Source organism: Oxyura jamaicensis, chromosome 17 (genome assembly GCF_011077185.1).
Source record: "Oxyura jamaicensis isolate SHBP4307 breed ruddy duck chromosome 17, BPBGC_Ojam_1.0, whole genome shotgun sequence".
NCBI lineage: Eukaryota > Metazoa > Chordata > Aves > Anseriformes > Anatidae > Oxyura > Oxyura jamaicensis.
The window spans coordinates 7,056,215-7,070,529 of NC_048909.1; the positions used below are offsets into that span (position 1 = coordinate 7,056,215).

Below are 14,315 nucleotides of genomic sequence, written 5' to 3' on the forward strand. Positions count from 1 at the left end.
AGCAATGAAGAATTAAGCAGCAACCTACACAAGCACCACCAGGGTCTTTGGTGCTAATAGTAGTATCTACCCTCAACACAGGTAACATCTGTTATTAGAAAGAGGGACAAGCTATTCACACCCGCTGGTTATTACAAACCCTAGAAAAGACAGTAGTAAAATTCTGAAGAACCACTAGGTATAAGGCAATTTGTGAAATACAACTGAAATAGTATCTTTGACTTCTGTTTTACAGCTAAAATAAATGGTAACAAAGCTAGAAGAAAAAAAAAAAAACTGTTTTTTTCCCTCCAGGAAAATTGAAATGTTTATGTGAGTGCACAGGATACTAAAACTTTCTGCTTTCTGAAACCAGAAGCCAGTATTAAAAAACTGTTTTTCAAACCTCCATAAGACTCTAAGTTAATAAAAAGCTCCATTAGAATAACTCTTCCAGAGCTATTTCATTATCATCAGAGTTTACTTTGATAATATTCTAAAGAAATAATTAAATCACTAAGGACTTAAACTTCTAAACTTGTCATACAGTTAAGTATAAATGGTAAGTGGCTCTGTCTGAAAGTAGCGAATTACTTGCTCCTCAGTGCCAATAATCAGTTTGAATAACAGCAAGAAACACAAACAACAAAAATTTTCTCAGCTGTCAAATTTCTGCTTTAAAATCTCTCCTGTCACCCATTTTCCAACCATACCAAAATTTCTACTGATGCTGAATTCTACCAATTTTAGAAGATATAGCACACATTTGCCTTCTGAGAAGTGGCTGTATAAATATTATTGTGCTATTCATACAAAAATCATTGTAGTAATTCATTTTAATTCTAAATAATATTAGATCACTTGGCTCAGTTTGTAACAAGAATTTGCCTACCAAGTACTTGTGTAGCCAGAAAGTCTTCCTTGCTCATGTACTCCAATAAATAATTTAGAGAGGAATTGTCTTGCAATGCCCCAGCTGTTTTCAGATTTATTATTCTTGCTTACTCCTGCTGTCTTGTACACAGTTAAGAGCTACAACTCCAGAATCTCTCACTAACAGCAGTTACAAAAACAGAAACGAATCCATCCTTCACATTTTTCAACAGCTCACTAAACACTTCAGAAATAATCTTAAGAAAACTTTTAAATAGTGATTCATTTCAATATTTCTATAAAAAGTAACATACATATTCAAAAAATTCAGGATGGGAATAGGCAAACTGAAGCATAATGGTGCTCAGACAGGAATTAATATTAATTGCAATAATGCAATGTTTACTTATTTAATAAAATCAGATGGGAAGAAAGGGGTATTTTTGATGGACCCACCATAAGTAGACTATGTCCGAGTTTTTCTACAAATAGTTTTAGAGGCAACACAACATAAGCTCATGATTCTCTGCTCTAATATCCCATTGATTTCTGCTACAATGATTGCTGACAGGTGTGAGGACAGAACATACTTTTATTTAATATCGACAAAAGACAAGATGCTAAACAGCTATTACAAGGAGAATTATTCTGTCTTGGAGTCAGTGCTCCCTTAGAAAAACATGGACACACTTATATTGCAGAAAAGTCTCTTTTCAATTGAAATACCATTTTTAATCTTACTTGAAAGTAATTCTAGGTATATATTATGCTCCCTGCTTCATTAAAAAAATCAGCAATCTTGACAGCCTTAAATGTTCCGAGGTTTGCTGTATTGCAAATCAGTCATTCTGGAGGAACACACAACTGAATTATATCAATGTATTCTGTTACCTTATTTGACCATTTGTAGGCTTGAAGAAGTTGGCTGTAAAGAGGTGTTTTGTCCTGAACAGGATCTAGGCTCAACAGTCCGCTGTTGTGCAAGGGATGGTTCTCAGACGGTTTACCAACCAGATTGCTCAGACGCTCCAGCTCACTGAAAGAAAATACAACAGCATTTTCTAAAGTCAGATTTGGAGATACGAGTATCTAAGATGTGCAGTCCTCCTACAGAGACAGCAATCATGTTTACACTCTATTTTAGTATTTGTATGCTTTAAGTATCTGCCCAGTTTGATTAAAAAACAAACAACTTAACCACTGCCATTATCCAAAAAGTTGTAAGTGGCCTGTTAGTCATTAAGCTCATTGCTTCTAAGTAGAGAAAGTACAAGTCAAGAGTCTTTGTAAAACAGAAAGGAAAGAGTCAAACTATGGTGTGTCCTGTTTAAAAACACTTCCAGAACCCAAGTCATCTTCTGAGCAAAGCACACCCTCAGAAGCTGCAAAATTCTGACTTGGAGCATTGGCTGCGATACTATGGACAATAGCAGAATTATCAAGCAGGCAGGTGTCTTCTAATTTCCATAACACACCAGAAATTAACATCGGCCTCATGTAAATATACATATGAACTGGCATTAGACCTAATCCTGGAGATGGTCCTGCAAAGATCATGACTGTTCTAATGCATTCCAAGTTGTCAGGGCAAGGAAGCATCTTCTGTTTTCCATGAGCAACCTGTACATCTGTAGACGTGTACGAAATACCCAACTAAAGCTTAATAAGAATCATTTTTCCATGGAAAAAAGATCAGTGTGAAAATGATCTATTATTACTTCATATCTCATTTGTCAAACGCTACATTTAATAATAACAAGAGTTAGGCAATGTTAAAAACCTGCATTAATCAGCTGGAGAAGAAAGACTGGCTACTTTGCACAGATATAAAATGCAGTTTTTCAAATGACATGACTAATCAGGTGCCTCTCCTCGTGACTTGTGAATGTCAACTCCTACTCTGATTGAACTTCAGACTTTGCACTAAATTAAGAGCAGGATTCAGCCCCTTAGAAGTGTGACTTATGGAAATCTCTGTGAAGAAAAATCCCAAATATCTGTTTGTATTCAATGAAGGTTATGAAAATAAACATCAATGACCAAGGAACTAGCCATTAAAAACTTCTACGCTTTCCTGCCACAAAACTCTGCTCTGTTAATCATTATTCCCTCAAGCTTCCATGGCCTACACCAAGTCTCTTGTGCTTTGAGCACTTATGAATATGCTTAGCTTTTGTTGACACAACCATACAACAAATGTGAATAGACAAGATAATTAAGACTTTGCTGATCAAGGATTCCAGTCAGTACTTTCATGACTCAAGCCAAAGTCCACTGGTAGCATTAACTTCAGTACACGTTGGAGTGCTCAATTGCTACTCAACAGCACTGCTTCCCAAAACCAAAACAGAATTATCTAATATTGAGATGCTATATAAATTATATTATTTTTAAGCAGTTACATTTCAGAAAAAGATAAATTTATATCAAAATATCAAAAACATGATCTAGAGGTATCAGGAAAGAAATGGCATCAAGTACTTATCAACGTATCCATTAATGTTCGTTTTTCACCCTGTTTTCCAGATCTGGTAAAGCTTTATGATGCAGCTATTCTCACGTAGGGTGCTAGGGACAAGACTAACTGCAACGTGTTACTAAAGAACTTCACAGCACCAAAACACTGGATGATAAACTGCAACCTAACAAAGCGTAACATAGCGCACATGAGAAAAGAGATCAGACTGTTGCTATCTGTTATCGTCTGGAAACAAGACTTTGAGGTTATACTACAAAGTCCTTAAAAAAGCCATTGAGAAAACAAGAAGGATGACCAAAGGGATGGCACAGCTTCCACGCTGGGAACAATAATGCCTCATCAGCTTGGAAACCATAAAAACCAAAGGGATACAACATAAGTCTATAAAGCTGTGTACAGCATCATTTACAAAAATGATTATTTACCTTCTGTCCTAATAGGAAGCAACAAACAGGTAAGAAATATATATATATCATTAAGTATTACAAACTACATATCAGCAAAGCCTATTAGCCAGAAAAGCAGGGCTTCTCCTCCTGAAGACCCTGGACTGGACACCGCTGGAGGCCTGAAGATACCCTGCAAGGGGTCACTCTGTGCTGGGACACGTCCCTGACAGCACCACTGGGACACACCGGCCCCATCACACCCGGGAGGACCCAGCAGGGCAGCAGTTACCAGCGGCCTCAACAGTTGTTTTCACCTCTGTGAAATGCACCAGCCTGTACTAAATAATTACATTTACATGAACTAACTTTCCAGCCTTTCAAGTTTTGGTAATACCCTTCAACCACTTGGATGCTGATGATTATTCAGAGCCTAAGAAGTGAATTTTTAAGAAGTATTATTATTATTTTAAAACAAAAAAAACTTCAGAAAAACAGAGAACGATCCCCCTGCATCCAAAACCATCCAGCTAGCCACGACAGTGCCCCAGCCACCTATTCACAAGCCAAACATTTGAGCGAGGCTCATCCCTCTGGAGCCTCCAGGAGGGCATGTCACAGGGAGTCAGCACGCAGGGAGGCAAAGAGCGGGGCACTTTCGCGTTTAGCCGCTCCAAATGTCCTCCGGGAACCGAGGAGACCCCGGGACCCCTCTCCCTGCCCGGCCACCCCCGGCTGCGGGGAGCGGCGAAGCCCCTCCGAGGGCCGGCTGCTCACCCCAGGTCGCGGCTGACGGAGTGCAGGCTCTCCTGGAAGGCGGCCACGAAGCCCTTCTCGCGGCCCTCCAGCGTCTCCTTGTTCCGCATGCCATCCTTCAGGCAGTCGAAGACCCTCGTCACGCTGGAGCGCAGCGCCTGGATGGCGGCGATAGCCTGGGAGAAGGCCTCCAGGTTCACCCCGGGGCTCAGCACCCCGTCCGCCATCTTAGCCCGGCCCCCACCGGCCTCCCTCCGCTGCGGAGCGCGGCGAGGCCGCGGCGGCACGGAGCAGCCTGGGAAATGTAGTCCGAAGGCCGTGCTGCCCTCAGGCGCCTCCCTCAGCATTTTTAATTTATTTATTTATTTATTTATTGTCGTCTTTTTGTAACGTCAGGGGTTTCTTCTGTAACAGGGGGGGTTGCTTCTCGCAAACCATACCCGCCCTGTGTGAAAGAAGAAACTGAGGAAATGTCTGCCCATCCTTGGGGCAAAAGAAGTGAGCACTGGCGTGTGCAGCTCTGACATACCTGCCTCCTTCCTCAAAATGTTATTTTTTTCCAGTCAGGTGTCCTCTCTCCTTCTATTTTCCCATGCTTTGCATCATTTGCTGCTAGTAGTATCCTAGCTACCTCAGGAGCTGGGGTGTATTCCCCTCCTTTTGATGTACTGTATGGATTTTTGCAGGCGTTCAGACAGAAATAAAATCATTTAAAATAGAAAGGAAGCCCCCCCGTCCTTCTGAAACAACTGTGCTTAGCTTTAAGCTGGCAAGAATGTTTCTGTAAGCCTTACGCTCATGGGCACAATGAAGTTTTTAAGGTTAGGGCCTGTGTTACGGTAACAGGGTGAGACGCAGCCTCAATTATCAAATGTTTGCCAAGCACTGTGGGGTTTGAAAGTGCTGTCATAATGCCAAGTATTACTGGTTTGATTTGTTAGGAGCTGATTATGTTTCTGATCCTACCACCAGCTCTTTTTCACCCTTCAAGTGCAGCTAAAATAAGCTAAAATAAAGCTAAAATAAGCGAAGCGCTGCACAGGCCAGTAGTCACTCCACACAGAGTAAACTGCAGCGCCGGGATGGGTTTTTTGTTTTTTTCAGTTTCTAAAATAAATAACAACCTCTTTCATTCAGGTATTAATTAAATTCAGTAAGCACAATTCACACAGATCCTTTACTCGGGGATGCTTTTTTAAATATGTAGAATGGAAATGAGTATGACAAGGAACGGCAGATGTGTCATTGGCCAAGTGAAGCGAGGCTTTGCTCTCCACTCAGTGACACTTTTCTGTCTATCATGCAGCAGATTCTGAAAACTGCATCTGATCAAATAAATGTTCTCAGACAACATACAAGGTATTGATTGCTGAAACCCTATTACTTAGCATAAAGATTGGGAAAATGAAAAGGCTGCATTTCTGCTACTCGGATCTTGATAATGCTCTTCTGTCTAGGCACAGAGGTAAAGCAGGACTGGAAGCAATGTGGTCTGAAGCAGTATAGTTCAGCCTACATAAACAGGGAAATGTATAGTGTTGTACTGCAGAGAATCAGCAGTGGACTGAACACACTTAGAAAGGCAAATGCAAACAAGATAGGAATAGTTTGTTCTTTATGCAAAAAAGTACTGCATCAAGGAACAGCAGCCAGAGGCAGAAAGGACAGGACTATCTCAGCCAGAGCATTAATGAGGAGCCAAGTTCTCCTGAACTCCCTTGGCTCTGCAAGGAGGTAAGGCAGACTCCACTTCCACACCAAAAGGTAATGGCTAAAGTTGAGAGCAGTTCCTATCCTCCTCCACTTGTTTGCTACATATAGGAGGAAAAGACTGCATAGTTTTGTGTGCTCATTTGTAGGGATTGCCCTGCCTAAGTTGCTCACTTCTTTCTTGTGAGAAATGTTCCTTAAGTAGCATTTATCCAAACAATGGCAGTATGCTAGCTTTATCTTCACTACAGGTATATCCTAAGTTGTCATTATGGATATAAGGTAAAAAAAAAAAAAAAAAAAAAAAAAACAAAAAAAAAACTTTTAGCCTTATAATCACTGGTAAAACATAAAAAAGAATCCAACTTATGTTCAAAACATGCAAAATTCTTTACTATCTGACAGCTGTTGAGTGGGCTTTGCAAAATGATTTGGGTGGCCCAACATGGATGCATATCCACATCTGAGAAAGCATCAGAACTGACATCTTTTGAACATCTCCACCAGAAGCTCAAGGGCCCAGTGATCTCCCTCCAAAAACAAATCCCATTTAAGGCATATGGGTTATATCCACATTGCACAACGCCATGTCATGTAGAGATGCAAACAGCAGCTGCAGTCCTGGAAGCAGTCTGCTCTGTTAGTTCAGCGTTCTGACCAGACTAATTCACCCTGCCTCTCAGCATTGCTAATTAGCTTTGGCAGACCACTATGCTAACACGGTTACACTTCAACTAGCCCAGTTATCTGCACACACTGCTGCATTGTGCCATGTGGATAGAGTAAGAGATGGAATAGAGAAGACTGCACTGAACTGCCAATTCTGGATCTGTTTTGTGGCTAAAGACAGAATTTCATTTTGGGTGCTGTCAGTCTCATAACATTCATAAGCTCTGAACTCATTTGGAGTGAAAGGGTGAGGAGGCGGGAGGGAAGAAGTAACAATCCAAAGTGGCATCACATGCAGCTTGACAAAAGAAGTACAGTTCTCTCCCAGAGCAGAAACTTGACTGGGGAGCATGTAATTAAGATGAACCTTTCATGGCAAAGTACGTTATGGTACTCCAATTGCAGCTACTAAGAACCAAGAAGGCTGTAATTAATCAGTAACACCAAAGAAAAGGGATGCTTTCAGAATACTTGCACAGATACTGTAAATAATTTGTTAGGGAAGAAAGTACCCAATTAGGAATGCATTCTCATTTAAAAGAAATTAGTTCTGTTGTCAGGAGACAAAACTAATGATGACTATTGGGTTTCCTAGCAAGTGCAGATAATCTCTCATGAAATGCTAGGACTCAGCATTTGCAATAAATGACGTCATAAGAAACAATCTTCATCTTCCTCTGAAGTAGATAAATACTGATATTTATTCTGTGGCAAGCTGGACTGATAATCATCAGCAGGGCCTCTTCATTTCTTCGTGCTTCATTGCTACAATCTTGACAGGAGTTCAGATAAATGTAATAAACTGATGTGGCTTTTTTGTTCAAATAATGGTGAGGCTCAATATTGCAATTAGTAAAATATTCTAGCTATTTTTACATTAATTTCTTTCAGGTGTTTAGTCTTCAGTTTGCCACAGAGTTTACTACACAATGCATCATTGGAACAGAGAAGAAGCTGTGGGGTTATCAACTCGTGTGAGGCTTCTGCCAAGAGAGAGGAATGCATCCTGCCTCCTTTTAGACAGTGTTGGAATGGCAAGGCATTTTCAGATGTGGGGGAGCCTTGATCTTCAGTGCTATTTCTTTCCTGTTGTTTCCTGAATCAGAATCTCCCACTATATCCAACAACAGTGAGCGAAAATCTTATCTGAACATTTCTGCCAGAAGAAACAGTGAAATAATGAACTGAGCTGACAATGATGCAGTTATCATCAGATTTCCTGTAGGATGAATGGAGTTAACTTAGTATTGTTTCAGGCTCTCGGGAGGCTTGGCTCCTATTAGAAAGGATCTTTCCTCACAACATGGTATGTGGAAAACAGACCTGGAGGCCTTCCAGTCCCCTTAAGGGTCGCTATAATTGTAAGAACTACAATTTTTGGAGGGCTATTCAGTTTCTTACCCAGTGTTTTGTTTTGGTTTGTGGTTATAAAGTGTCCACATCACACACAAAAAAATTCAGCATGGAACAGATTTGTCTGCAGAGCCACTAAGGACTGGAAGGATTATGGCTCTCAAATTCCCTTGTGTCTGATGAAACTGGCACCCTTGATATCAGTTTTAAGATAATTCAAAGAGATTTGCTGTTATGCTGTGCTGCTTCTGGAGTTTCAGTCTCTGGGGAAGTCAACCTAACACCTTATCCCAGCACTGAATTTGCATGAGAAGTGTAAAGCAAAATACAAAAAGTAAACCGTACCCAGCAAAACTCATGGTGTATTTTATGCATGCGGAAATTCTGTCCCAAAATATGTCAAATTTTACTTGCAAAAATAAAAGGCTGCTGTTTTGTTCTGTATGTGTGCAATCTGCAGAGAATTATACTCAGCCACTTCTTTTCTTTAAACATTCAGTGATCAAGTATGGAGTCTGATGTAAAACCGAATGGGAAGAAACTATCATTATTTAAAGGCTACATAACTGCTTAAAATTAGAGCTGTGAAGGCATCAAAAATACCAGAAATCACAGATGGTTTGCAGATAAATTCACATTGCATTTAGTCCACTCAACATCTAAAAAAAACCTATGCTTTTGCCTTGCTTTTCAATCTAACTGTTGATGCTTGCTCAAAACATACTTCTTTCTTTAAATCAGGCTTTGAGTCATGTTCTGTTGCCCTATACATTCAGATCCTAGTCACTTTGAAAAATCTGCACAAGTACATGTATTTATAAGTTATGTAGTTAAAATTTTATGTATTTTGCACATTTTCAACATGACAACTATCCTGAGCAGGTTAAATAAGACATTAGCAGGGAACGAAATAGTAGCAGGAACAGACAAGTAGTTCTGCAATATGCAAGTGGCTGAGACAGAATGACCCAGTTACTGTTTCTTGTTTGTATTAATGATTCTGCAGTATTAGAAACAGTTAAACGTGTTTCCCCTATCCAAGGGCCACAGGATCAGGCTTTTACATCATTCTGGGATGGCTCTTTATTGTGTAAATTAACTAGTTAAAACCCATTTGACATTTTTTCTATTCTCAGGCTGTATTTTTGAATGCTCTGTCTTGTGCCTTGGGTTTTCTGTCTGACACTGGTCCGCTCTGGGGAAAATTCCACTTCCCTTGTCACGAAGGGCCAGGATTTGGCACAATCATTCCGGCGTCACTGCCTAGCAGCAGTCAGCAGATTTTGAATGCTTCAATTCTACTCCTTACCAGTTTCTTGCAGAGTTAGGGTTTTGCAACAGGCAAGGAGAAGCTTGAAACATGATGTTTATTCAGTGCATGATTGGGCACATCCACGAGCTATTGCTCTTTATTGAACAGGCACATGAAAGTTTTAAATGGCTGTGTATCTGCTTTTGTGACAGTAAATATAATGGAATTCACTGTACAATATATGGCAGTGCTTCTTGGCAGGGGCAAACATGCAGTTTAGGAAAGTGGAGGTTGGTTTTCCCCTGCCTCTTTGAAAAAAATGACATGGTAACAACCATGGAGGCAAGTTCAAAGTGTTCTAAAGGTTCTGATTAGTAAATATTATTTGAGAAAAGCCTACAAGGACAATAAGACTTGATACAAACCAGATTCAGCCACAATTTTTTTGCAACCTTCAGCTTTGTTCCTCCTAAATATGACCAGAGTGTGCCAAGCAACCATCCTGCCTAACTCCGGAGCTTAGCTTTCTCCATTCCACCAGCCACTTGCCAAGAGCCATTTGCTCCAGTACTTCTCACAAAAGCCAAGCCACTTCTCCTGACTCTTCACCCTAATTAAACTACTTGAAGGCTTTTATAATCACCTCTCCATAAACCAATCAATCTCAGCAGGATTTTTAACAGATGAAACTGGGCTGATCTCCCTTTAAAGCATCAGCCATCCTGCAGCAGCAAGGTCTTGTTCTTTACTCTTTAGCTTTTCTTGTATGCCTTCATTCTCCAGCTATAACAGAGAGAGGCCAACAACAAAGATAACTGTAGTCAAATATGTAGTCAAATATGGAAACATGCAGTTTCCAGACAAGTCAAGCAGTTCTAGCTACTTCATATATCAGATTTGCTTTCAAGCTGTTCCACGCTGTATTGTTCATCAACCCATTAAGAAGGCCAGACAACCATGCTTTTTAACAGAAATCCAGACAAAACAGGCAGAATGAATCGAAGCTGTGGGATATTCAGAACTTCAGTATTTCAGGAATTCAGTACTTCATCTTGACCTTTATTAAACAAAGTATCAGAGCCAAACTTTAAGTAGATGCAAAGGGCCTTTTAAATCAATAAGCCTTTCTACTGCCCTGCTGCATGCCTGAAGACTCTGCTCCTGGAGTCTGTATGGCAGCTAAATTGAACTCCATTTACAGAGTCTGCAACCAAAAGGCCCTTTCCTCTGGAATGGGCTCCATGTGGAAAGCACAGCTCTGAAAACTGTGTGGAGCATCCAAAAGTCACTGCTGCACTCTCAGTGTTAGCAGGGCACAGCTGGCATTGCTCAAATAGCCACCGGACTGGATTCATCCAGCAGCTGCTACCTCCCACCGACATGGCTATGGAAAAGGTCCTGTAGGAGAAAAAAAAATATCTGGTGGTGTCCGAGGCATTCTGGTGTGTTTCTTGCCATCTCAGAACATGGGATAAAAGGAACACCAAAACTTGGTAACAGTGGAGGCACCATATGATGTGGAAATAAATTGGCTTCAAATAAAACACTACCTTCATTTTGTCAAGATGGAAACACAAACATACTCACTCGCTGAGGTCACATTGCTGCCAGCATCCCCAGCACACCTCTGCCCTGTGTGGGTATTGCTCCATTAAGAGCAGCAGACCCAAAAGCAACCTGAAGGGCTGTGCATTGTAGGTGCTGGCCTGCTGCTGCACCAACACGGCAGCTAATGTTGTCCACAGGCACGTGAAGGACCAGGGTTGCGTGTGGCACCGTCACCAGATACAGAGCAAGCTGGATTTTTTCCCAAGGCTGTTATCTGAAAAAGACTTTGTTTTATACTTGGGCCAATATGGTAAACTGTCCAGTTAGCTCAGGAAAAGGTCAGAGGCATTTTAAAGTGAAGAAAGGCCATCTCTGGCAGCTGTATCCAATTCAGAGAGATATATTATCCCCAAAGGAACATGAGAAGAAAAATCCTTATGTACTTTATTCCTGCATATTCCACTTACAGCTACCTTGGTGCATTCATTATGTGGAATTGAGCTATGTTTTCAAGCAGAATAAAGCCAGTCCTTCCTAAAATGAGACAGACGTTGTCTAAACAGACAATCACTTCTGGAATTTGCAGGTCTAATTCCATACTTTAGTATTTAAGGTCTCCAAAATTGACATCCATCTTCCGTCTTAAAAAAAAAAAAAAAAAAGAGAGAGAGAGAGAGAGAAACAAAGAAAGAAAAAAAAGACAGAAAAAAGATTTTCCTTCTATCTAGAGATTATTTAGTGCTCTGTTATTGACACTGCTTCTATTGAAAGATTTAAAGATAAAAATGCAGTGTATTCAAGTAGTGATCATTTTTCATCGTCACTTAGTGACAGTACAGCCTGTAGTCAATTGCAGCTGATTTATCTTTTCTGATATTGATCGCGTGTGGGGCTAAGCTCTTTGCAGGTACCTGGCTGTATCTATTCTGAACTGCATCGAGAAATGCAAAAGGAGTGGACAAGAGCAGTGTCAAGCAAACTTGTTTTCATTCTAAAGCTGTTTAATTATTTCCTTTTAAGTGGTGAGATAAACTGCTAGAAGATAATTTGCTTATGGACACCAGGCATTTCCTGCCAGAAGAATGGAACAGCATACGAAAGCAATTTCCTTGTGCTCAGCCTACGAGGCGTTACGGGAACTGGGTTCAAGACAAAAGATGTAAAAGAAAACTTCAGGTATTGAAGGGACAGATCTTTAGTGAAAAGTGCCACTCCGGTCCCAAACCTCCTATAACCTTCTGTGGTGAAGATGCTCTCCTGTATGCTCATGAAGATTCTCGTCACATCATGGAAAGATTCACTTTTTGGAGTGGAGAAGAATGGAAAGTATTATCCCAAGGGTTTGGAGCACTCCAGTTCCAAAACTCCATGCACAATTTTTGTATATAAGGAAGAAGAATTAATTCCGGTCACCTTCCGAGGTTAGAGTGAAACTGAGGATTGAAATACAAACAAACAAACAAAAAATTTGGATGCGAGGTAGAACCTGCTTGTTCTCAAACAGCACAATATTGGATCCCAGACTCCTGTCTCAAGCAAATCTACTGTTTTAAAGAGAGCCAGACTTCTATATATGCTCGTCTTCACTTAAGCCAAATACATCAGTAAGTGCTGATACAGAGGCTGTGAATCTGATGGCTGAATAATGCTTGCGGGAATCCTTAAGAGACCAAGAAAGCTTTCTCTACAAGCTGTCATGCACCTCCCTGATGGATCGCAGCTCACAAACCATAAATGTGCTTAATGTGGGGAGCAGTCAGGACTGGGTCTTCAGCTTCCTATAGCACTTGCTCTGTTATGGAGTTAAAATGTGCATTTGTGCTTGTTTCTCTTACCAGAAACAAGCTGAAATGTGACCCAGACACCTTTAAAGCTTCTATATATCATGTGTAAGTTTTAAATATAAAGGCTGGAAAAGAAGCATGCAAAGAACTTCAGTGAACGAACAGACCATGGCACCTCAGGGCTATTTACAGCTTTCTCATCCAAGTGATGCCAACGATCTAGTGCTTTGTTGGAATACTGCTAGCTGGTAACAAAAGCACAGAAATGCTGTTCCTTTGATTCCCTTGTCATATGATGTTTCTTCTTGAGACCTTTGTTAACTACCATGTTACACATAGCAAAAGCTGAAGCAAAGAAGGGCTTAAGCAAATTGCAAGAGCAAAGGACCTTCCTAGAGTTTCACCAGGGACTGCACCTTCATGGCAAGGCGTTAACAACTGCATCTCCAATCAAGGAAGCACAACCTATCGGAGCAACAGCACACGTTGTCATTCATCTCAGAGTTGTTCATTCCAGAATTGCAGTAGACCTTCATGTCACTGTCATTTTTCCACATTCCCCACTGTGGCTTTCCTTTTTGATTTCCTTTTTAAGTATTGCCTATAAAGCCTAACGATTAGGAAAGGGAAAGGCAAACACAGCAAACACTAGCCATTTCCTGGACAAGAAAAGCTATTTTATTCCTTGTGCCTCCTGCTTATTTCTTCCACTCCTGCTGGGCAGACCCAGCAGATTAATTAATCCAACAGCAAACACTTTAACTTGTCTGCAGGAACTAACTCAAGCTGAAAACTCACATACTTTATTCTAGAGGCAGTGACTTAACCAAAACCAAGTGAGCTAAACAACTAAAACACATACGCAGATGTCTACCCTAAGCATGAACTGCACTTGTTCCTTTTCTAATCACTCTATGAAAGACATTTTTCTCGTACAGAGGCCTTATCTTTTCACATTCCTCTGCAGCAAGCTCTGACTTCCTTGTCATTTCCTGATCCAAAGCCTTTTGATTAATCATCTCTTACCAGGTTTATCAATCTGTTCTCAAGCCCGTACAAGGGAACATACACATTCAACAGAGATTTTCTCTATAACTTTATCTGCTACACTATTTTGGAGAACTGTTTCAAACTGTGCCAGCTCACTCTTGCTATTTGCAGACATGGGAGATGGGATTCTAAACCATGAAGAATTGCCAGGGTAGCTATATGAGTATAGTAGCAAAAGGATATTTCTACTGTAACTTATTCTGGTTCAAATAAATTTTACTAGGAGAAGGACTTCCGCTGCCTCAGCAGAAGGATTTTGTTGATAGGTCATTAGTTTAACCCCTGGCATCGCAAACCAATACAGCAATGATAACGCAACTTTCGACCAGGAGGAGTTGTTTTCTCCTCAGTATTCACAGCTGCCAAAACAGGAATATGATCACTGTCTTCAAGAATAAAAAGTAGCTTAATTCTGTCTCCAAAAATAACCTGCACTTTTGATCCATTCCCAATTCTTTTTCTTGCAGGGCTCTCCT

General features: G+C 40.6%; 1 protein-coding gene across 1 annotated transcript in view; it reads right to left on the minus strand.

Annotated features, from left to right (window-relative positions):
* The window catches only part of MED27 (mediator complex subunit 27), a 93,080-nt gene extending 88,339 nt beyond the window's left edge, over nt 1–4,741 (minus strand). Inside the window, exons 1-2 of the mRNA XM_035341771.1 lie at nt 4,495–4,741; nt 1,744–1,888 (exon numbers count right to left, since the gene is read on the minus strand). Of these exons, the coding sequence (XP_035197662.1) occupies nt 1,744–1,888; nt 4,495–4,700 (351 nt within the window). The 5' untranslated portion in view covers nt 4,701–4,741. The remainder of the gene's footprint in view (nt 1–1,743; nt 1,889–4,494) is intronic.
* Nucleotides 4,742–14,315: the final 9,574 nt, after the last annotated feature.